General features: G+C 33.7%; 2 protein-coding genes across 2 annotated transcripts; both read right to left on the reverse strand.

Annotated features, from left to right (window-relative positions):
* Positions 1–1,317: 1,317 nt before the first annotated feature.
* On the reverse strand, positions 1,318–16,801 carry LOC145604205 (uncharacterized). The gene is made up of 10 exons (XM_081660143.1): positions 16,452–16,801; positions 16,124–16,351; positions 15,504–15,858; positions 15,165–15,289; positions 14,297–14,432; positions 13,685–13,892; positions 11,242–11,323; positions 3,605–3,730; positions 3,440–3,536; positions 1,318–1,680 (listed from the first exon to the last, which is right to left on the reverse strand). The coding sequence occupies exons 1-10, from the start codon at positions 16,799–16,801 to the stop codon at positions 1,318–1,320; spliced, it is 2,070 nt and encodes a 689-aa protein (XP_081516269.1).
* A 159-nt stretch (positions 16,802–16,960) lies between these two features.
* Positions 16,961–23,365, reverse strand: LOC145605255 (uncharacterized). Its single transcript, XM_081661300.1, has 7 exons — positions 23,127–23,365; positions 22,931–22,999; positions 22,321–22,488; positions 21,574–21,744; positions 21,276–21,485; positions 19,068–19,156; positions 16,961–18,088 (listed from the first exon to the last, which is right to left on the reverse strand). Exons 1-7 carry the CDS (start codon positions 23,224–23,226, stop codon positions 17,420–17,422), a joined length of 1,476 nt encoding a protein of 491 aa, XP_081517426.1. The 5' UTR covers positions 23,227–23,365; the 3' UTR covers positions 16,961–17,419.
* Positions 23,366–25,479: the final 2,114 nt, after the last annotated feature.

Consider the following 25,479-nt stretch of genomic DNA (forward strand, 5'->3'; position numbering starts at 1 on the left):
CTCTTGGTTAGGCTCATAGAAAGCAAAAGTTGAGTTTTTTTTAGAGGATTTGGTGGAATTGAGTAAAAGTATTTATACATTATGTAATAATCTGATAAACGCTTTAATAAACGCTCAGTCGTTGTACAACACTACAACTGATAGAGTATATAAATCGATCATGTGCTTAAAGTATCAGTTTAACGTTGAGATGATCCTCTAACATGGTATCAAAGTCAACGTAATAGAAAGGTCAAGTATAATATTTCACGGTGAGTACGAGGAGACACATTTCAAACTCAAAGGGCTCTCATATGAGAGCATATGAGAGAGCGTGATAGAGTATATAAACTAATATTAATAGCTGTTACGATATCTAAGAGCTACTGTTACTATTAATTGCCAAACAAACCCCTAATTTAGCAATCAAATCCAATTTAAAAACCAATTGAGTTCACAAAACATCGTCTCATGTCTTACTAATAACCAAATTTAATGCAAAGCATTACTAATTTATTACTACGTATAAATTATAGCAATAGTGTAATACCTTATATTTGGTGCCGCTCACTTAAGTAAAAAATGAATAATTGGCAGTTGGCGCCAGCTTTGGGTGACTGGGAGATAGGAGGAGGCCGGAATTTGGATGAGGTGAGTGGTTGGTTTAAGAATACAAAAGACAAAAATCACAACTAGGATTTACCTGGCTAGTTACATGTCGACTACTACAACTCTACAACTACAAGTAATCTTATGACTCACACCCCTTTCACTATCCGACGACTTGGTATACAAGTATAAAATATAGGCCGTTGTCATGGTCACAAGTTATCAACACGTTCACAATATAATCTACTTTATTCGTTTTTTTAATTGCACCATTTGAAATCTATTCACTTAGTATCTATTTATACTCTATATCTCTAATCTATCTATGTAATGATAGTAATATATTAAAAGTTGTTTTTAAACAAGTTTAGTTTAGGTGTCATATGGCGCTAAGACCTAGTTTTTTGATAGGGTTTTCCCTCTAGGTTTCTCCTTTTTTTTTTTTTAGACAACGGCTATAACAATACATCAAAGAAAACTTACATACCCACTACATTTGGTATATATTTCCAGTTCGTGGGTATGGGCACTACACTAGTAGACATCCAATGAGGTGCAAGTTCATGACACTGACTTAGAGACGTTACACTAGAAATACAAGTACCATAGCTAACATTCGAAACCAACTTTTTTAGGTAGGGAGGGGGATCAGATATGGGGGAGTAACATTCTTCCTCTTCTTGCCAATACGGGACACCACTACTCAAGATCATCCTTCTTCTCTTTCCCTCATTCCATTGTCGAGGAGCTTTCTTTCGAACTGATTGTCGACTTATCCTCCTTAAATTGCCCTTGGAAATGGAGATCGTTGGAGCTAGTAGTAGATAAAGTAGGTGAGACAATAGTGACTTCCATAGAAGAGTGGACTTTTTCCTTTCGCTCAACATCACTTGAAATTCTGTTTGGAGTATTTGCAGAACACTTTCCATTTGTCCCAGCTATAACCTCCTGCTCCTCTTCCTGACTTCCCATGTCTTTTCCAAACCTCAAATTTGAGTTGGTTGGTTCTTCTACCGAAGGCTTTACCACCTTTACCACAAGGTATGAGCCTGACCTTGGGTCGAAATAATGGATGGATGGATTTCCCACGAACTAAAAGTTCATAATCTTTCTTGGAGGTTGAGATAATGGAGCCCCGACCCGCCTCTGTGATCGGTTTCGAAACCGAAATTTGGGCTCCACGAGATCGGCAATATTGCCGTGATTTGGACGGTCGTGACGGTGAGAGCTCATAAGGGGAGCCCCATGGTTGTCACAATTATGAATACCAGATATATCTGGTGAATGAACATGCTGCACCAAGCTAACAACACCTCTAGGTTTCTCCTTGAGAGGGTGTTCTTTCCTAATTTTTTGCAAGGGTTTTTTTTTTCCAGTTTTTTTAGGGTTTCCTTCGATTTTTCCCCTCCTACCTTTTTCCTCCTTCATCCTTCTCTCCTTGATTTTCATTGTGATTATAGCCTTATAGGTACCGGCTACCACTGGTTTCTTGATCAGTGGTAAGCCCAAAAATCCCTTTTTAATCGCTTATAATAATAGATCCCACTCTTACGATGATCTTGATAGGTGTTGATGATTTCTCTTTTGTCATTGGAAGTTCTAATTTTTTGGTAGTGGTACGTGCGGCGTCGAATCAGTTTTCAGACCGACGACCACAATTAATTGAATCAGGTTTTGTTCAATTCAAAAACTATCAAAAATCGCAAGGCCCCCTACTTGTAGAAGAAGCCTGCAGAAGACATCGAATCAAGAGACGAGGGTATTCATCAATGTCAAATCTCACTCGCGATCGTAGTTCTATAGAATTAGAATTGTTTTTTAATTTTCAATATTCTGATTTCTTTTGTAGATGTCGTATGGCTTCTTATAAATGAATTAATCTTTCCCTTCAAAAAAAAAGGTGTCATGTGGTGCTCTCCTTATTTAATAAAGTTTTCATTTCATATGTTTAATAATATGTACCTTATAAGATTTGAACCCACAACCTTAAGCTTAATTTTAAAAATGTTAGCCACTAAGCAATTACCATATCACTTGCCGCTATTGTATCAAAGTTAAATAATTAATAAGGATTTATATCATGGAAACAATGCAATGACTTGGGGCATTGCCCAGGCCTAGAGGTGATCAACAGTGGCCTAGCCTGCTAGCTCCACCCAATTCGGCCAAAAATACGATTTTTGACAAGCTTAAAAACGCATTTTTAGTTTAAAATCCGAGCTCGGCCTGAAAAAAACTAAAAAAACCCGCTATTTTTTTACGGGTTTGGGCACGAGGAATTATGTTAAAGCCCGGCCTCACCAGATTTTCGATCACCTCTACTCGGGCCTAAAAACTAAGCTAGTATTATATTGTAAAGCGTCCCTTAAAATGTCGATGTGTCACGTATACCTATTATCGCACTAGCATCACGCTACATCATCTTTAACATATTATTCTTAGCATCAAGGGGTTTGAACACTAAACCTCACTGAATAAAGACTACACTTATTACCATCTAAATCATATTCTATCTATCTACATAAATATTTAAATGAATATTAAAATTTAAGAAAAGATCGTATTTCTGATAGCTTAAATCCATAGAAAATTGCTCAAAATCCGTCGAAAATCTGTTTTCCGATGGCTTTCCATCGAAAAATGGTTATCGGAAATTTGCAATTTTTCGATTCGTCAAAAATTTGCACTTTTTCGATGGAAAAGCCATTGGAAATCAGTTTTTTGATGGTTTTTGATGGCAATCGGAAAAATTTTGGATTCGGATGGCCAAACCGTTAGAATATTCTGATAGTTAGATAAGCCGACGACCTGGCCGTCAGAAAAAAAAAAAGGTCGCTCCTTCCCTTTCCACCTTAAACCACCTCTTCAACCGCCATCTTCCAAACCCAAATTTGCAACCCACTACCCAAATATGCCTAAATCCACCACCGTAAACCACCACATTAACCCTACAAAAATTACCATATAATTAACTATAGTTAGGTTTAAGAAAAAAAACACATAAAAAATTAACAACCAGTCACCCACGCCACCACCCTCCCCTTCTTCACTGCCACAGAAACCCTCTACTTCCACCCCAATCACATTAACACTAACCCACCTTGAATCTAACCCACCTCGCCCACCCTCATGCAAATTAAACCTACATTAAACCAACCCATCAAAACAAACACCACAAATTCATGCCCCACAACACAAAAAATTTCAAAAATAAAGAAAAAGAAACTCAAAAACAACATTAGAAGAAAGAAATTTACAAAAAAATGAAAGCATACCTTTAAATTGACCATGGATTCATCCGAATTTACCTTAAATAAGGTCATACCTTCGAATTTGGCCTTAAAAGCCTTGAATTTGTTTAAAATCATAAAAATGCTAGACCTTAAAAATGGTGGGCGGCAGTTAGTGATTCTACAGCGGCGCGACAATCGATTGAGGAATAAAAGAGGATAAGAGAAGAGAAAGAGGATGAGAGGAAAGGAGGAGAGGAAATAAGGTGAAAAAACACCGAGAGAGAGAGTTGAAATGTATAGTGGAGAGGAAGAGAGAGAATCGAAGAAGGAAAATGAGAAAGAAAGCTAGGAGATGGCTGGTAAAAGGGTAAGCTAAGGGGGTATATAAGTTTAGGGTTTCGTCGCCTTTTTTTTTTATAAAATTAAATTCCGATGGTTTATTTCATAAAAGCCATCGGAAATAAACCATCGGAAAGTTTGTATTTTCAGACGATTTTCGACCATCGAAAATTTTCTATGGTCAATAAAACCATCGGAAATTTCCTATGGCTTTTAAAATCATTGAAAATTTTATATTTTTTGATGGTTTTTAAAACCATCGAAAATTTCCTACCGGTTAAGCCATTGGAACTACGATTTTTGTGATGCTTTTTAAGGCCATCGGAAATTTCCAATGGCTTGATCCATCGGAAATTTTTGACGGCTTTTAAAACCATAGGAAATTATGTAATTTCCAATGGTTTTAGGTGGCCATCGGAAACCATCGAAAATAGCGCATTTTCTTAAATTATAATATAAAAGTAAAAAATAATCCAAAATAATTCAGTGTTATCCTTGAACTATTATAATTTGCTGACAATTAAAAATCAACAAGCCTTTCAACCTTTTTGATAAATGAAAAGAATAATCAAAGTAACTCCCATAGCAACGTGCGAGTCACACACTAATTATTATTATTATTATTATTATTATTATCATTATTATTATTCTTATTCTTATTCTTATTCTTATATTAAAAAGCATTTTCAATACAGAACATAAGCCACATGTCACCCTTTTTAAGCATTATAAACATGTCTTGTAGTCATCGATATGTATGATATGTCTCGTGTCACCTTTAATAACAATTAAAAATGCCAAGGTCACACCACCTCAGGTCCTTGGCTCTTCATTTATAGTGGTTTTTTACCCAACAAAAACATATATGGTTAACTTGGATAAGATGATTAGTTTTTAATTGTACTATTTATTTTCATTATGTGATAATCATAAGACAATTTACAACTTTAACTAAAATCATAACATACCGTATATATATTAAATATGCATGCTTCTCTTAAAACAAATCTTTTTTCAAAGTATGAAATTTTCTGGATGATTATAAAAACAAAAAAAAATAAAAAAAAATAGTTGAACATAATTATCATACTAAACAAGTACAAATTAGCAACCCAAGGTATCACCTAAGCCACACACCAGTTTTATATTAATTATATTTACTTCATATAGTTTGGACCTTTTTTTTGTGGTTTATACTACAGGAAAAATAGCCACATAGGAAATCTTAGTATATTCATCTCAATATAAACTTTTACAATAAAAAAACACAAGCATTGTAAGTAAAAAAATAAATATATATCTATAATTTTAACTTAAAGATAATAGAGATATCAATTAGGTAACATGTGAATTTGTAAGTGCACTATGAACTCCCAATTCTGCAATTAAGAAAGAATAACGTAGGATGTAAAATAGTCAAAAGTGTCGATACACTGACAAAGTGTTGGCCTATTAAAAAAAAAAAAAAAAAATGACCTTACAACCAAATATTCCATCCTAACTAGAGATGTTTTAATGGTGAATTTCCTTTACCCTTTTCTTTCCCTACACTCCCAAAGTGTCTTATCCATTAATTTGCATCATGTTGACTTGTTAGATCACATTGGTTTAACTACCCCCCAAAAATAAAGGTGGCAACAGCCAACAGGTCAATACTAATTATTATTATTTGTTCTAATGATAAGGATTATTTTGTCCACTAATCAGGGTTGGATTGACCTAAGCAATGTTTCGATGTGAGTGAGCTTTCTTCTTACCTTAGTAATAATAAAATTAACAGGTGACAATTTAGGTCGTCAAATTGATTCAGATGAACCCGTATTGGGTTAATACTTATTGGGTCATGTAGAAACAGATCAAATTGCCATTTTAGTGATCTCCAAGTATGGTGTTGTTTGATTTGGGTCAATCTTCTAGTCCAAGTTATTAACGAGTTGAGGCAGTTTATTTCTTGTCTTGGTAGGCCAAGTTAGATTATTTTCTATTGGTTATTTTTGGGTCAAAAATCAGATTGTTGCAATTTCGATGGAAAATCATCATGTTCAAGTTAGGTATGTTCATATTAAGGCCCTGTTTGGTAATTAGCTTTTAGCTTATTGATATATATAGCTGATTATATTAATTGGTTTGATCGCTAGCTGGTTATATTAGCATATTTGACTAGCTAGTTGTAAATAGCTGATTATGTAAAAGTGTTTGGTAAATAGCTGTTTATTATTAGTTGTTTCAACATATTTAATACCTTAAAAGCTAATACTTCAATGAGCTAATTGCAAAAAGCTCATTTTTTAAAAAGAGCTTTTTGAATCCAAAAAGCTTTTATAATAAGTTATTTACCAAACACCCAAATTAGCTTTTTAAAATGGTCAAACCTCTAATAGTGCTCAATAAGCTAAAATCTTTCTAAAAAGCTCTTTATCAAACAAAACCTAAATCATTCTCAAAACCGAGTCATTATCAGGTTATGTTCTATAATGACCTTTCTGATGTCATCTTAGTTTATCTGTTGTTGTAATTTGTATTTTATGATGGTCATTTACTAGCCAATTGGCAATGATCCAGCTCTAAAATTGTGAAATGAGGAGTTGAAGATGTGTACTATTCCGAATTAAATAAATTGAGTGTTCAACAAATCAACATTATGTATATAATATGAATATCTATTTTTTATCTCGTACTTATACATCAGACAATTATGGAATGATCTAGTATTATTAAAGTATCAAATTTTTTTAGTAAAAGGTGATTAAAGATATTATAAAATGTTTAACCATTGCAACTCATTAAAAAAAAAAGTATTTTAAAAGGGAGGATATAGTTTTGACGAGTATAATGAAGAAGGTGACCTCATAGGGTCAATGGCAGTAGCTATTAGGGGTTACATTGCCAATATTAATAATATTAAACTAACTCATAAACTATAATATTAAACCAACTCATAAACTGTAGTTTTGAAAATGACAGAGTAAAGAACTAATCCAAATTCAATTACTAATTTACTACCGAGTAGTATGATAATTGGCTATGTTACAATTATTAAATTAGGGCCAAACATTCAATTATGCCGGATTATATTTGCAGTTTTGCATCGATGCATGTACTTGTATGTAACCTTGCCTCTATTTTACCAAACTATTTTTTTTTTTAAACAATGTCGCTAATGCGCAATGACTACATGTACTTGTTTTTTGTTCAACTTTCTTTATCTTGTATTTTTTTAATTAAAAGTTCCTCATTAAGTTCCTCATTTTTGGGATAGATACTGAGTCATTTTTATTTTTTTTTTTAAAAAATTTCTTTGGGTAGTGAGGAGAAAGATCTTATCGAACCTCTCACAAATTTTCCTGATTCGAGTTAGCGGGTGAGACACTTTGAGATTGGGGGGAGGGGGAAAGGGTAAGGAAATCTCTACCTCAAAATGCCTCTAATAGGGTATAATTCTACAAATTCAAGATTAAGAGGATCTAAACCTTAACACTGAACCAAGCAGTGCTCGGTACATATTGAGTTGAGCTAAATATTTAGGGATGTAGTTTAAGAAATAAATGGATGTAAACTGTAAAGTGAGTCGTTTAATGTGGAGTACTAACTACAGTTGCTCCGTAATTGATTCATTTTTTTTTATATAGTTGTGACTCTTGTGAGTCATTTTAGTTTATACTCCGTAGTAGATTCACTTTTTTATATAGCCATAAACAGATATGTGAGGGTGATGGAACTTAGCAAACATGGTGAGTAAGGTACATAGAAAAATCTATGTCAATCTATTTACGTTTGGAAAATATGCATTAATATGAATGTAATGACATCTCATTTGATAATTTTTTATCTTACAAATCAGTGTACAAATAAGGTCAAATTTTGGTCAACTCTAGAAAAACAAACCAGAGCAAAAAAATTCCACATCAGATGATCAGGTGTACTATACATAGCCTTAGTCCAAATAAGTTTTACGAAGCTATAAGTCTATAACTAATCCTAAAGTACAAAAAAAAAAAAAAAATAATCAATAAATATCTATAATCATTAGTAGAAACCAAATTTAAGTATTTGAATTGTAACCTCATGCAATACAATATACTCCCCCGTCTCTTTATTAATGTCCACTTTATCTCTATTATGTGAGTAATAAATGATAGAAACTGGACATTAATAAAGAGACGGAGGGATCATTATTAAACCACTAAAAAAATTGATACAAAAAATAAAATATGTTCGATCAATAATATTTACCTTTAATTAATAAAATTCAATTTTAGTATTGTATGTAATAAATAGTACTCCCTCCGTTTTTTATATATATATGCATCACTTTAACAATTGCACTATTCACATACCATGGTTGACTTAATTTTTTCACCTCTAAAATATGAATAAATGTTATTATATTATATATCATTAGATTTGTCATAATGTCTAGTTTCATAATATAATTTTGTTACAATTTTTACGAATACACAATCAAAGATAGTAATGGTCAAAGTAGTGTCTTGGCAAATGTGCCGGTCAAACTGATGCATATAAAAAAACAGAGGGAGTATTATCATTTCAGATAACATCACACAAATTAGAAAAAGCTAAACTTACAACAAAAAAAAAACTAATTAGAATCAGGAAAGGACAAGGGATGGTTCCATCCCAAGCATTGTGATCAAATTCCGTTTATTTCATTATTTTGTGTCTCTCTTTACACCAAAAATCAATCATCAATAACTTAATACTAAAACAGACATCGGGAGTGACACATATCACATCCTGATGCTGTTTTTTCCATCCAAAACCCTCTTTTCCTTTTCAACCATTTTTTTTTTTTTTTTTTTTTTTGGTTTGTGAATACCTAATTCAATTATAATAATATCATTCTGAATATTTTATAATATCTTTATGACAAAAATATTCATTATTATTTGGTGTTCATGATTCTTCCTTATACACTTACCTAATACGAAGTATATTATTTCAACTCCATTTTAATTATTTGATAAATAAAATTATATTAGATTTTCCAGAAAAAGTAGTAAAAATATAATTGATTTATATTATTGATTTTAAAAAAAATTACTTTAAAGCATCACTATTATTTGTTAGATACAATTATTTTATTTTTTTACAAAAAAAAATAAAAATAAAAATAAAAAAGACTTACCGTGCATGGCACGAGACCTAAACTAGTTAAAATTAAAATAAAGTTAGGTTCATTCAATTAGCTACAGAAAACGACTCTTAAAAGAAATTATATCTAACCTAACAAATTCTAAAATGGAAAAGCTAAGAGATTACAATTATAATTTGTTGCTTTTATTTACTATTAAGAGTTGGAAAAGTGCCAATAAGACGTATTAGTTTTTAGAAAATTACTTAGGAATCCATCTATTATAAATTAATATGTCCCATTTTCGACGTTGAACTTTAACCAAGCAATAAGATATTTGATTATCAATTAATATAAATTATATAAAGTTGTTCGAAATCATAAATTGATATTATTTTAACAAATATCAACATGACTATATTTAACTTAATCATAAAGCAAAAACGAAGGTCAAAGTGATATATATAAATAGTGTAAAAGTTAAATTGAGGCACATATTTCTAAACCTAAGAAAGTGCTTGTGAACTAATAAGACAATTAAATTAGAGATATCAAAAATTATTGTTTCAAAAAAAAAAATATCAAAAATTATTAAGTACTCGTGAGCCTTTGTCAAAAAAAAAAAAAAAAAAAAAAAAAAGGTACTCGTGAGCCAATAAGACAATTAAGTAAGATTTTAAAAAATTAGCACTAGTGTACAAAATTGATATAAGAAATAAAAATTTCGATACTGAATCTGGATTACATAAAATACAATAGAAGTACATCATAATATGATACTCCTACTAATGATAAGATATTAGATAATCATATATGGCCACAAAGAATCAAAGATGTCATACTCAAGACATGTTCTGTTGCCAACAAATTAAACTCATAGGATGATTGGAGCATTTGAAGTACAAAGAACTAAAATATACAAATGTGGCCTCCCAAATTTTTTAGTGATTCTTTGTAACTCCAATGCAAATAGAAACAATAAATACTTTAATTTCTTATATAAATAAATAAGGAATGTATAAATAAACAACTCATGCTATCTTGTTCAGTTGTTTGGTTCATCTTTATTTGTAGTTTTATGATTAAAAATCTTGTTCAGTTGTTTGATTCATCTTTATTTGTAGTTTTATGATTAAAAATTAATTTTAATATAATACATATTAGAAACTAGTTGAGCTGTACCCAGTTAATTTCCCCAAATAAACAAATGGGGGTATAAGCGTCTTTTTAAGTACTAGTGGAGGGTGACATGCGTCTTTTCATGTACTAGTTGAGGGGTACATGTGTAATTTCCTCACCAAACAGTAAAAGCAAGTTGCAAATACTATTTGGACACCTCACCGAAATTACTGAACAAATAACCATGCTTTTTGAGTATATTTACAGAAATGCCACCAGATTAACAAATAATGTTGGTTTTTTCCTTAATTTTGGGATGTAATTAAAAGTTTTATTTTCAAGTTTATTATCATTTTTTTATTAGTTAGGAATTGATGAGATTTGTGAAATGGCGACGATTTAAATTACATACTTCCTCCGTTATTTTTTACTTGACCCGCTTTGACTTTTACACTATTCACCACCCCTCCTTTGACCGTCTTTTGTGAATGATATATATGTACTGGAAAAACATATCATGTAAGATATTTTTGGATTCGTCTCAATAAGTACTATCATAATATATAACATTTATAATTTTGACTTGTCGAGAATTTAAGTTATTAATGGTTAAAGTTTTATGATAAAAGAAACAAGTCAAGTAAAAACCAATAGAGGAAGTAGTATGTAATGGCTTAAAATAATATATATAGTGAAAATGTTTGATTAAAAATTTAGAAAAAAAATTAGCAAAGTAAGCTTAAAATAAGAAAAATTTGTGTATAAGCCAAACAAAAATTAAATAAAAATTGTTTTAAACCCGTTGGGTTGACTCGAACCCGAAACTTTGGGTTAGGGTTAAAAATTTCTCGACTCGTGACCCGAAGTGACCTGACTCGAAATAACCCGTGACCTGGAGGAACCCGGCTCGAACCCAAGCTGACTGACCTGATTGACAGGTCTGATAGCCACCCTTAAAAAAAGGTATATATAGCTAAATAAACACCAAATTAAGGTATCTACAAAGTACGCCGTCAAAAAAAATACCCCCTCCTTGTTTTTTTAAGTGACACGGTTTGACCGACACAGAGTTTTAAGAGATTTTATTGACTTTAATAAAAATAAGATGTTAGTGGGGTAGGTTGGAGGAGTGAGAAATGATAAAGTAAAAGAATGTGAGAGGAAGTGGGACCATGAAAGGAGTGAGAAATGATAAAGTAAGAGATAGTGGGGTGAAGATATATTATTAAAATGTAAGGAATTCCTAAAAGAGGAAGGATGTCACTTAAAAAAACACGACCGGAAATGGAAAGTGTGTCACTTAAAAAAACACGGAGGGAGTATCTACAAAGACAAACACTTTCATATTTATTACACTTGCATAATTGTATCATTGTATGCATTGAATTCTCTCCTTAAACTTCAATCACACGTACTGACTTAGGTATCAGAGGGATTTCCTCGGACACACCCCTAAAACTAGTTACTCCCTTCGTGTTTTAATAAGTGTTACACTTTGACCGGCACATAGTTTTAGACAATATAATTGACTTAAATAAAATAAGAGGTAAGTGGGGTATTTAGAATATTAAAAAAAAATTGTAAAATAAAGATAGTGGAGTTAATAGTTTATTGAAAAGTAATGAATGTGAGAGGAAAGAAATAATAAAAATATAGTTGTAGTGGGTTTAGGTTGGGACCATAAAAGAGAAAGATGTAACATTAAAATGTAGACAGTAATGTGTTCTTTTGTGCAGGTGACTTCGGCTCAACTCAATTTCGGTCCTAACCAGTCTTCAACCGAAACAATATGGATATGGAATATTAGATTTACGCTATGTTTGGATAGAGAAAAATAGAGGGAAAGGAAGAGAAGAGAAATGGAGACATGCTTCCTCCCTTGTTTGAATATCTAATGTAAGGAGAGAAGGGGAGGGAATTGGAGGGATCCATTTTCCTTCCACTTTTAATTAACGGTTATTTCACCAAATGCCACTGAGCACTTTAAAAATTCACCAAATGCCATCGGACTTTTCAGAATTCACTTAATGCCACCGAGTTTATAAAAAATTCTCCGAGTGCCATTTATGACTAACGGCAGTTAACATTAAGGTTAATTATGCCACGTGTAATATTCTAATTGGTTCATTTTATTGTTATTGTATTTATCAAAAAAATTAAAAACAAATAAAAAAACTAAACCCAACCACCACTCTTCCCACCGCACCACCGCCCCTACGCCAGCCCAACCCCTTGCCCCCACCCCCAACGGCGACCAACATCCTCTTCGTGTCGGCGGCTACCATTTCCCCCCCCCCCTTAAACCACCATCCTCGACACCTTAAAACCCCTAAATTGAAATCTTCAAAATCGAAACCCTAAATTTCGATTGTAAGAATTTCGATTTTGGGGTTTAAGCGAGGTGGTTCAGAGGGTGGAGATGGGAGGGGAAGGGGCGGTTGGGGTTCGCCGGAGCGGGGAGGGATTATTGGACGCCAATAGTGGGGAGTGGCTTCGAATTTAGGGAAATCGATAATGGGGGTTTAAGGTGTCGAAACCCTAGATTTTGATTTTTTTGGGGATTTTAATTTAGGGTTCCGGCGTGGCGCTTGAAATGGTGGAGCTCAGAGGGGATGAATTGATTTGGGTGATCCGGCGCGGGGAGGGGGAGTTTGATCGTCAGTGGTGGGGAGGGAAGGGATTGTCGAGGGAGAAAGAGAGTTTGTGAATCGCGGGTAGGGTGGCTGGGTTGCGTCGCCGGTGCAGTTGTTCAAGGCTGGGTTGCGCTGCGGTGGGGACTGGCTGGAGGCGGGGATATGGTGGTGGCAGTGACAGGCGGTGGTTGGGGCTTGGTCATGGTGGGTGTTTTTTTTTTTAAAAAAGTTTATTATGAAGTAATTAATTTACTAATTTAATAAGCAACCAATCATATAAGCCACCACGTGGCATAATTAGCCTTAATGGCTAACGGAGTTAACTGCCGTTAGTCATTAATGACACTCGGTAAATTTTTTATAAACTCAGTGGCATTTGGTGAATTCTAAAAAGTCCGATGGCATTTGGTGAATTTTTAAAGTACTCAGTGCCATTTGGTGAAATAGCCGTTTAATTAATCAAATTCCTCCATTGTTGGACTGATTTGGATGGAAAATAGAAGGTCTCCTTCTCCCTCCCCTCCCCTCCCTTTCCCTTCCCTCTTTTTCCTTCCCCTCCCTTTCCCTTCACTATTGTTATCCAAACATAGTGTTAAAGATTTTATTCTATTGGTCGAACAAATAAACTACAAAATTCAGTTGATTTTAAATTACAGCCCTAAAATATCAAGGTTAATAACCTTCTCTCTCAAATGCCTCACAATATTGATAAATTATGGAAACAGCTAGCAAAATACCAGTGCCAGAACCAATGGCACCTAAAAAGTCAGCCAATATTGTGAGAGCTCCTAAACAAATTCCGCCAAATGCAGCTGCTGTTGGTATGTATCTGTCCAATTCTTTGTACATGCTTGATTGCCTATGTCCTGGAATCATCATTTTTTGTTCCTGCACTTTACTTCACTCGTATTAGTCGGTATGTACCTCGTATATTTCACACTAACTACATGTTAAGCCAACTCAAATCCGCAGGTTAACACTTGAAAGCAGAGGGGGAGGTAAGGGAACCCCCCTACTCCCAAGCATATGTAATTGGTTGGACTCGAACTCGTGACCTTAAAGTCACGAGGTAAGTTCCCCACCAACTCCACTAAGGTTTGCTTGATCACTAACGACATGTTTGGTAAATAGTGATTAATAAAGTTAATTGTGATACTTCGTATATGTATATGTAGTCCGTAATGTTTTTTCTTAATATTACATCATCCGTCCTTGTAGCTCTCTAAACACACAACAAATGTTATTACTCATACAAAAATGTTGTTCGATTATAATATAGGCGAATCGCGCACCTTTAAATGGAGGGCAACATCTTCAGCAGAAGATCCAGATCCTTCAGCCCAAATCTTAGAGAATAATGCACAAGCTGACAACATCAATACGGTGTAGAATAGTGCATGGAATGGGTCTTCTACTACACCACCCAAACTACATACACACAATTTTGCATTCCACATTATGTTCTGTCATAATCATTTTGATAATGATATGTCATTTAATTCCTTTTTAAGATACTTCATACCATGTATTTTTCTTAATTTATTTCTCCGCATTATCTATAATTCTTTATGTTTTTGGTCATGAAGGAGGATGACACGATTGTAAGTTTGTAATCAAACTAGACGATATGTACATTATTGTATAATCATATAATATACTTCCTTTGTGTTATATTGTTGACACATATTTGCAAAGTAAGTATGATGACAGACCTTAATATCTCACAATAAAAATATATAAAATATCAATATTTGAAAAATATGTATTGAGAAGATTTCATATGATAATTTCTTACCTTAAGCAAATCACAAATAAAGCCTATTGTGAACAGCTTAAAGTCAAAATGTGTCAACTAATAAGAAATGGAGGAAGTATATAATAACTCTCATGCATTAAAGACTTCTTGCTATAGTTTTATGCTTTTTTTTTTTTTTTTTTTTTTTTTTTTTTTTTTTTTTTTTTTGTATTTTGTATTCATATAAAATCTTGTGAGATTCACTTCAATGTATTTTCTCTATTCAGTTTTAGTTGAGTCTAATACATGATTTTAAACATAAACATCTTCAATTACTGATAATAATAATAAAAAAATCATAAACATTTTATATGTGAAAATTTACATTGACACGAATTTAACAACAAAGCAAAATTGTAGATTACCTTGGAGGAGCAGTAATATAGTATGCTAGACCACCAACTGGAACGGACACGCCAGAAAACTCGGATTGCTTCCATTTCCCAAGCAGGCTAACTATGAAATTGCCACCGAATTTTCTATAAAGAAGCTTTTAATCAACAGAAACAAACTCAATATAAATTCAATGTACAAATAAGTTTCATAAATTTACAGTGTCATGAAAAATATATAAGCGACAGTAAAATGAGAGCTTGTCTTAACAACTACATATCAACTAGCTTTAGAAAGATAAGGTATAGTCGACAACATTTATTAATTTAAATCAAGTTCCGCCAAAATAAGCATATAAGTCGATAACTTACCTGAGAGAAGAAGTAAACATTGGTTACAAAGGCGGATTGCAAAATGATGGGCATATTAGAGGTGTAAAATAGCTTGATTGGGTAAAACCCTTTTTTTCCCCTAACATTCATTGATTTTAAGGGCACAATTACTCGAAATCCATGGAAATAGACAACTATGAAGAAGATCAAAAGAGTTCCAAACAAATTTGTTACATTTGGGAGATTTTGTCTATAAAATGCTTCTTTAAGAGCTCGAGCTTTGTCTTTACGAGTTATAAGCAAATGGATTAAGGCAATAGCTGCCCCTTGGAACTCTGGCCCTCTCCCTATGTTGATTGTGGCTGGACTGAATGTCATCCATATCACATTTTCGCTGCATAAACCATACAAGTCTTAGGTAAGGCGTACTTGTAAAGCTTCTTTATTTTCTTGACATATTGTTATATTTTATTGTGATGCATAAAAGTAAGGAGTCACTCCTTAAAATAGAAAAGCCATCTCGGTTTCACAATAAGTTGTTGTAAGTCCACTTCACACAAACATAGGGTCGCCTAGGCGTGCATTTAATTGTCTTGTTGTCTAGTTAACTTTGTAGTTTATTCGAGTGTGTTAGCAAATTCTGTGTATAAGAGTCTTACCAAATATTTGAGGCCATGAAAAGGGAGATTCCGGAGCCTAAACCGTATCCATTTTGAAGCATTTCGTCGAGGTACAATATAATGATTCCAGCAAAAGTAAGTTGAATAATTATAAGAACTGAATTTGCAGCTCCAAGCTGAGCAACACTTCCATACATTCCAGAGAGGACGTAAGCAGTAGCCTCACCCGCTGTTATAAGAATTCCCAGCAACTTTTGTGCACCATTCCTACAACAATAATCGTATATAGTAAGGTCATGTGGCTAAACCTAGCAACGGTTAAACATGGCGTATTAGTGAAGTAGAGATAACTCAGAAAGGTACTTACAAGAGCTCCTGATCTTCCTTAAACCTGTAATCTACTTGAAAGATGTCTGAAGCAAGCAAAACTTGCACCACCATGCCTGAGGTAAATATGGGGGAAATGCCAAGCTCCATGACAGTCCCACGACTCGAGGCTAGAATAAGTCGCATCCAGTAAAAAGGATCTGAACCAGATTTCGAATGGATGCCATACAGAGGAAGTTGGCTGCAAACAAGGAAAATGAAGAGGGATACCACAGTGTATATGACCTTCTCTCTGAAAGGTACAGTCTTATCCTTATCCGGCTCTTCAACTCGAGGTAAAAATGGAAGAAATGGTCTTACAAGATCAAGTGCTCTAAATCCCCCTCTCATGTTATTGTAATGCTTACAGCTACAGACATTTCATTGATCAGATGAACTCTTAAAGAACACAATTTCATGTGCTTGTATGGTTTGAGCTGTGGTGGATGTCTTTAATGATAATGCATATAAAAGCCTGAGAATTAGGGTAACGTTACTTGAGACATGTCATGAGGAAACACTCAATACACATTGAAGAAACATAAATTGTTAGAAGAATACATATTGTATGTTACTTCTGTACTGTTGTACAAGAATACATTAAATGTATGGCATGGAAATGGGTATTAGAGATTCAAGACAAGACACTAAGCAATACATAAGGTATTTAACCCGAAATTAAGGGAAATGCATGGGGAAGCCAAAGTGAAGTACTATATGCTATGTAATTTTTCCTCGGAAGTGATAAATACAACACGAATACAGCCTACAGACCTGCCCCGGAGAAGTTCTTACATCTATTACAGAACTCATAAAATGATTCCAGTCATCTTGAGCAGCTCAGATATCTCAAATGTAATTTCACTCGCATTCTTACACTAGGATCAAGTAAAGATAGCCATACAACATGATGGCAAATACAAAATTTGATACCACAACATGCCAAAATCACTAACCGTTAAAGTCAGTCTAATAGCGGTAGGAACCATCTGGCATATATCTATTCCCCACATTGTAAGGGTTAAACCTTGGATCATTGTAATTTACCCCTTTATATTCACCAGGTTTAGGCTCAGATGCATGAGCCCCTGAGCTTACTTCTCCACTCTTATCTCGGTGGCGATGCTTTGACCTCTCCTTATGTGCTTTAGACCTTGTCTGCCCACTTTTATGAGGGGCTTCACTAGAACCATAAAATTCTGAATACTCTTGTCTTTTGGAAGATCTGTGTTTGCTTGACAAAGAAGGGTCCTTCATAGACGCTGATCTCATCTTTAAAGTCTTTGTTTCAGAAAGCTTTTCTGTAGTATCTGGAGCATATGCTTGCCAGGATTCAGAAACAGGGACAGGGGTCCTCTGCTTTTGGGCTATCAATTGCGGCTGCACTCCATCTTCAGGCATCTTTAGAGCGTCTTTCAAGGGAGTGAGTCCTTTCCTTGGGCTAAAACGAGGGGGAATTAAGGGAACAATGACATTACTCAGCGACTCATGGGCTAGTTTCCCAAGATCACCTATCATCTGTCCAAATGGAGGCCATCCAGACCCAGCAGGAACTTGTTCCTCCTTTACACTCTCCAGGATTGAATTTTGCTTCTCTTTGAGTAGTTTTTGTGGATCATCTGATGCAGAAGATTGTAGCTGCAGCAAGATATAGAAAGCCAAATGAGCATTACTTAATATCCGAGCTTTGTAATGTTTAGCCACAAAGTTCCTTGAGACAATTTTAACTTTGAGGCTCATTGAGATCAAATAAAAAACACCAAGCACATTGAAGTGTATCTTGAGAAGCTATTATTAAAATATATCAGAAACATTATGAAGGATATGATTCATAACAAGAGCCACTTGAACAATGGGGTAGGGATTGGAGAATGTTTTCATAGGTGTTTTTGAGGACATGAGCAAAAAAAAAAAATTTCACTTCAAAATTCTAGAGAGGAAGGAAATGATGTCTAAAAGTTGCAAGTTGCTAGGAAGTGGTTTAAATTTTTTTTAAGTTGCTAATCATTTAAGCTACAACCTACAAGTTACAGAAGGAAGAACATGACAGATGTTTGCCATAACAAGTTGCTAGTTGTTTCAAAAAAAAAAAAAAAAAAAAAAAAAAAAAAAAAAAAAAAAGTTGCTAGGAGTCGTTTGAACTTTTGTTGAGGGCACTCATACATTAAGCACATTTGAAAAACACAAAGAAATACAAGCATACTTTGCATTCAAGGCCCTAAAGCAAAGCAGAAATTTCAATGGGGGTTCAACACCTTAACACTTTGTTTGGATAGGAAGAAATGGAAGGAAAAGAAGAGAAGAGAAATGGAGGGGGACAAAATCTCTTGTTTGGGTAAAAGATTGGGGGAAGGAAGGGGAAGGAGAGGGGGGGATCCATTTTCCCTCTCTCTATAATAACCATAATCTCTCCAAAATTTGGAGAGATTTGGAGGGAAAATGGAGCTCACCTCCCCCTCCCTTTCTTTTCCCTTCCCTTCCTCCATTTTCCCTCCCCTTCTTTTCCTTCCATCTTTGCTATACAAACAAAGGGTAAGTGAACCAATGAACTGCTTTAAAAAGGAAAAAAAATAATAAAAAATTGCTGCTCTGTATAAAAGTAGATAATAATACTCACAAATTTTGAAATAAAAGCCGGTCCAAATCCCTGATGAAGCAAGCATGAGGCGTATCCAACAAAAATAGCACCAATGACCATGACAATATCTGACAGTACACAAGAACCAGATAATTAGTTAACATTTTGTTCCAAAACACCAACATAAAAAAAACTCTATAATATTTGATGCTCAAAGAAAAGCAGCTATTTTAGCACAACAAAAGCCATCAGAGCTTTGGTCATATACATGAAATCTAATTAAATTAATTTCAAAACAGAATGCATACAGCTACATGTGGAAGCATCAACAAGCAGCTCTAGTTAGAAAATTCAAATTTTGATTTTGGCATCCAATCCATCCATAAGCAAAGTATTGTTGTTATACTAGAAAAATATCAAACATTGGTAATAAATTCCTTGACTAGCTAAGCAGGACCATCAATTAAATATAAGAATGCAGCACAAGACATTATTGTGGAAAATCTCCTCTCAATAGAAGATGAAAAATCCTAAACTACACTACAATATTAAAATAAGAATAAATAAAAGATTTACAACAACGTAAATCACATATTAGTTAAAGTTTAATAACCCCTTATCCTCTCGGTGATGACAGCTTCAGCCAAACTCATTTAAGGTCGCAAATGATCAGACATTCAAGAGCATAGAGGGACATACTACAAGAGAAAACGCTTTCCTTGTAAAAAATTCACCCCGATGACATTGCCTTAAATCCCTTGAATAAAATCAGTTCATCAGCTTGGTCAATGTCTATATGAACCATCCTATTGTCATCTTATCACACAATAATTACACCTTTCCACACAATCTCTCTCTCCTATTATCATCTAATCACACAGTAATTACACCTTTCCCCACACACACACACCCCTTTTTAAAAGTTTTATATAAATAACTGAGTAGAGCATAGAAGAACGGAGGGAGTACCTAAGAAGCTGTTGCTCATCCTAAAACAATTAATAAAACTAACACCATGGAAACAATCTATAGAAAATAGTGCACATGACTCTAATTTTAAATGCCACATGCTGTTGACACGTATGGGCCTTAGGACCCTGCAGTGCTCCACCATACAATCATTTCACTGCAACTGTGGCTATTTAGGTTCTTCATACCAACACATTTTGTGAGCCTGTACTTAACAAAAAAAATTGCTTTAAGCAGCATACAGACTTTATTGTATGGACTTAGGCACCATCTGTAGGGTATCATACAAACAAACAAAGGAAAAAAACAACACCATTCCTTTTTGTCAGCCAATAAGACATGAATACATTTCGTACACATATTTAGCAAGCCTCGACATATGAAATATGGTCAAAATTCTGCTCCCTTAAATCATCATCAGTCACAATACTAAGAATTAGAATTCATAATACATGATATTCAGCTGTTTCATCAAAATGATCAGTTAATGAATATCCTAATTACTTACTCCCTCCTAGCTAGTTCATATTTCTTCCAAATATAAGCTGTGGCATTATTTCAATGCAACATTGATGTCACTATATATATAATTTTTGTGACATCAAAGATGATTTAATAATATCAATAATAATGTTGCATGCCATCTTTCAACACTAATCCATGATACAACTTAAACTAGTGCTAGGACTGCTAACAAATTTCATATTGTGTGTGAGAATTACTATCTTTGTCCCACAAAATCTTTCCATTTCTCTTGGGCAAAGAGTTTTAGGAGAGCATTTGGAATGAGGTTTTGTTGAGTATAAGCGATTAAGCGATCAAAATATAAGCCTATAAGGTATTAGGTATTGTTATCTTTTTCAATAAAGAAGAAAGAAAGTGAGGACCAAAATTATACAAGGGAGAAGAATATAATAAAAGAAAAAGAAAAGAGGAAAATTAAAACATCGTTATACCAAGTAGACCCAACCCAAGGGAGAAATAAGAAGTTTTTTGTGGAATAGGGATTTGAGAAATGGACTCTTTTATGTAGAATAAGGATTTGAGAAAGAGATTTTTTTCTGTAGGATGGAGGGATTACCCATTAAAACAATCTATATATGATACTCTTAGAGTGGTTCTTGAATAGTGCCTGAAAATTCAGTTGATAAAAAGGTCAACAATTCATTTTCTCAAGATCTCAGAACTCAAGGAGCTCTAGTGAGCAAGGAAACTTCAAATTGAACATTACACAAGCGATTGTGAAGATCGATATACAATAGATGACATGAAGCCCACCTGACACTGAAATGGAACTGTGATTAGAATCACAATCTTCTTGATTGAGAGATATTTGCCGAAGTGCAGCATTTCCTCTATCAACAACTAACAAAGAGCAAGTGGACGGGACATAAACCACGTCAAAATCTGTGGAGAACTTTGCATCCTCACTTGGCCCATCTGTGTATCCTGCAACATTTGACTTCCCTCCAGCAATTGTTGTCACTCCTGCATAAAATTTTCAAATAAAAGTTGATCAATTAGGAGCGAAATAAACCAATTATATTGATATTGATATCTTTTTCATTGAACATACCCCCTTCTCCAACCTTTCTGATAGCAAGATTGTCAGTGTCAGCAATGTATACATTCCCTTTATCATCCATGGCCACCCCTTTAGGATGATTAAAACGAGCATCATTTGGTTTACCATCCACATGCCCTGTTTTACCCTGAAATGATCCAGCCACTAGCCTTGCTCTACTATCTGAAGCATGAAAAATCAATGGCACAAAGAATATAATAAGAAGCACACTCAAGCTCCTGTTCTTCACAAGTTTCCAACACTTAACATTACTTTCAGATGAACCCTTCACCAAGCTATTGCAAAAACTATAGACAAGTATGCATCCAAATAAGCTAGTTATCTTCTGTATAATTGTCTTGGCTAGCACTATAAATTACACAAACATGGCCAAAATAATACAATTTGTTATTTATCTGTGTGCAAGAAGAATGGTCCAACATTCTATAAGTGATCTTCGACCAAAAGTTACACATCAATACATGACACATGGAAACCATGTATTATTGGTTACAAGACTTGCAACCCTTTTCAAATCATGCACAATATGAATCAAACTTGAACAAAAATCAAAAATACAGACAAATAGCATTATACTTCAAACGTAAGCATGGACCAATACTTAAAAATTACATACTGTAATACAGGTTACAACCTTTTTCCCAATCATGCACAACAGATTCCAAAATGAACAAAAACAAACAATCCAAACAAAACCCAGAAAACAAGCATTTAAAGAGAGTGATGAAGATAACATACACTGTGACAGTGGAGGAGTGATCCGGACAATGTTGCTACCCTCTGAATCAACAGCAAAGAGCTCTCCATCATGAGATACCCTAATTGAATAGGGTACAACTCCAATTGCATTCCCTTCTACAATTGTCTCCACTAAATACCCACTCTCAAACTGAACTACTGGTCCATCTGTAAGTCATACATCAAACATTTGATTTTCCGAAACAAAATTCAACATCACTAAAATGCATTATATGATACACACCCACAAATATAATAAGCCCTAACACATAAATACATGTTAATAGAGTCAGTAAATTGTTTTAACAAAAAACCCATTAAACATTTCCATTTCTGAAACAAAAATTCAACATCCCTATAAATAATACACACCCATCAAACAATTATATCTATAACACATGAATACAAACTACAAAATAAATAAATAAATAAATAAATATAATAAAATAAAAGCCATTAAAAATTGGCATTTCTGAAACATAAATTCAACAAAACTAAAAATCCAATAAATTAATAAACAACCATCAAACATTTTAAATTTCTAACATATGATTTAACATAACTAAATTTAGTATTAAATAAAATAAAATAACCCATTAATTTTATATACCTGTTTGGGATGATTTAGGGGCATTCTTAGTCCATTTGAGTAATGAAGAGAGGTGTTTAATCAATGGAGCTGCACCAAAAATTACAAACAAAATTAAAAACATGAAATTTGAAGTAATAATTAAATTAAAATGGGTTGCAAAATTATAACAGAAAACTAATTTGAATTGGGGGTTTTAAGGAGAATGAGAGATCACCAGCAGGAGTAGAAACAACAGCAGTAGCAACAGGAAATTGAGATAAAAAGGGAAGAAAAAAGGGTATTAATAAATTAATAAAAAGAAGGAATGTTCGCATTGTTGAGGAATCACATAGAAGAAGAGAGAGAATTTGAAGATTCTGGGTAATCAGAAATGGTGAAGTAGTAGAGCAAAATACACTTTCCAACTCCTTTCACACTCTCCTTTACGATTTAGTGATTTACTCCGTATTAGTAAAATCCTTTGCTTTATGCATCACTCATAATCAATGTACTATTATAAATATACTATTATTTCAAAATTGAAATTGTCAATGTCAAACAAAAATTGATTGTAACGTGCTACAATCATCCATACTTGGGCTCCGCCTTTTATTGGAGTGATTTAAATAAACTTCTAACGCTTCTTGCTTTAGTGACAATATCACTGGGCTTGGGATGTTATGGGGGGTCATACAGGTGATTTAGGGTGTGTTCTGTTCAGGTATAATAAGTTCAGTTAAGTTCAGATCAGGTTTAATAAGTTCTGATAAGGGTTACCCAAGTACAAATTACAACTAAAATAAATTTAATAAGGTCTAATAAGTTCAGATAAGTTCATATCAGTGAAAATCAGGTGAATAAAACACACCCTAATGGCTGCAATGTGCATTTAGATTCAGGGGTGCTTCGAGATCGATATTGCAGAGGCTATGGCTAGCAGACACGCTCTACTCATTGCTATGGAAGTTGGTTTCAATTAGTGGCGGGGCTACATTGTCCTAAGTGGGGTCCTTTGACACCACTTGATCGAATTTGTTAAGCAGAAATTTTCGAGGCCTTCCAAAGGGAGGTTTGATAGGTAACTGGACATACATATCGGGGGGCATAAGAGACATTTCGCATAGAATTTACCAATCTCTCTCCTCCTTTTTCTCACGTCCATGTGCTGGATTTATAAGTGTACCACTGGGTGATTAATAGTATCATTGAACATTCAGTGGTACTATATATTCATTCAATGGTACTGTATATTCATTTAGTGGTACTAACTACGTGTAGAAATAGTATTACTACACAGTCAATGATATTATATAAACTTTCATTGGTACATTTAAAAACTGGTCCTACGTGCCCATCTCTCTCCTCCTTTCTCTCACCCCACGTGCTTTACAATACTTTTCAATATTTTAAGGTTTGATATGTATTTGCAAATACATATCAAACCTACATTAGTACTTCCTTAAAATTTTCAAGTACAAAATTTTGGAATTTGTCATATTTTCTATCAAAATTTGATCATTTGGTCCTAACTAGTTAAAGTCCCGTGCAATGCACGAATTTTAATAAATTATATACTCCCTCCATTCCCTTTTGTTTTTTACGTTTTCATTTAGGGTGTTCCTTTTTATTCTTACATTTATGATCTTTCCTTTTTAAGTCATTGATTTTGGACTAAGTTACCCTTACTTTACAATTTAAATACTCAATTGCCCTTCACTTTTCATGTGCAATTGTACTATTTATAATATTTTAATGGATTTTTAATGCTCATTATTACTTTCTCTCTCATCTCTCTTCTACTTTCTTCTTACTTTCTTTACCCCACATGTACAATATTCCTTTTTTTAACTATAATTGTACTTTGAATGATTAATTTACGTCAATTCACCTCAATTTTACACAATTTCTTAACAACCGCGCATAATTCCAAACGTAAAGAACAAAAGTGGAGGGAGTAGTGAATTACATCATTAATCTAACAATTATGTACTAAAAAAAAAAAGGAATTACTATAAGATATATACATATAAAAATATTAGGTTTGAGTGTGTATGCAAAAATATAATCGTCAAAATGGAAAGTAAATATTATATGCTATAAATATTTTTCATGAAGGATAGACAAAAAAAAAAAAAAAAAAAAAAAAAAAAAAAAAAAAGAGAGAGAGATATAAAGAGTGGAGGAAAAAATTTTAACCAGTGAATGTGATAACACATTTATATACTCATTGTTATATGTTATATTTGAGTGTTTCTATCATATTTTCTCTATATATTTAATCTTTTAGAGCTATATTTCTTTATATTTTGATGTTGCTCTCCTCGTGCTCTCTTTCTTTATTTTGTAGGATTTACGCGTAAAAGAGCACCTTTGCAAGCTAAGTGAGCTAGGAGCGTGTAGGAGATTACGAGCCCAACATCATATGGTCATATTCCAAGCTTGAAGTTGTTTTCGAAGGAGTATTGTGTAGAAATTGCCTAGCCTTGGCCTGGTCGTGGCTTGTTGCATTAAGCTTTGGCCTGGTCGTGGCTCCTCCTTTTATGCCCAAGAGAAGCCTACCAAGATCAGTAGACACCACGGGTTGGCCG

Source organism: Chenopodium album, chromosome 22 (assembly GCF_948465745.1).
Source record: "Chenopodium album chromosome 22, dcCheAlbu1.1, whole genome shotgun sequence".
Classification (NCBI taxonomy): Eukaryota; Viridiplantae; Streptophyta; class Magnoliopsida; order Caryophyllales; family Amaranthaceae; genus Chenopodium; species Chenopodium album.

What these genes read in the sequence shown, in the direction of transcription:
- LOC145605255 (XM_081661300.1), bottom strand. Translation starts at nt 23,226, where the DNA reads ATGCGAACATTCCTTCTTTTTATTAATTTATTAATACCCTTTTTTCTT. An exon ending in CAGAAAGGTTGGAGAAGGGG is followed by an intron (nt 21,486 to 21,573) that starts GTATGTTCAATG and finishes AATTTTATGCAG; the next exon opens with GAGTGACAACAATTGCTGGA. An exon ending in CGGCTTTTATTTCAAAATTT is followed by an intron (nt 18,089 to 19,067) that starts GTGAGTATTATT and finishes ATCTTGCTGCAG; the next exon opens with CTACAATCTTCTGCATCAGA.
- LOC145604205 (XM_081660143.1), bottom strand. Translation starts at nt 16,801, where the DNA reads ATGAGAGGGGGATTTAGAGCACTTGATCTTGTAAGACCATTTCTTCCA. An exon ending in TATATTACTGCTCCTCCAAG is followed by an intron (nt 14,433 to 15,164) that starts GTAATCTACAAT and finishes GTGTGTATGTAG; the next exon opens with TTTGGGTGGTGTAGTAGAAG. An exon ending in GGTGGTGGCGTGGGTGACTG is followed by an intron (nt 3,537 to 3,604) that starts GTTGTTAATTTT and finishes TAATTTTTGTAG; the next exon opens with GGTTAATGTGGTGGTTTACG.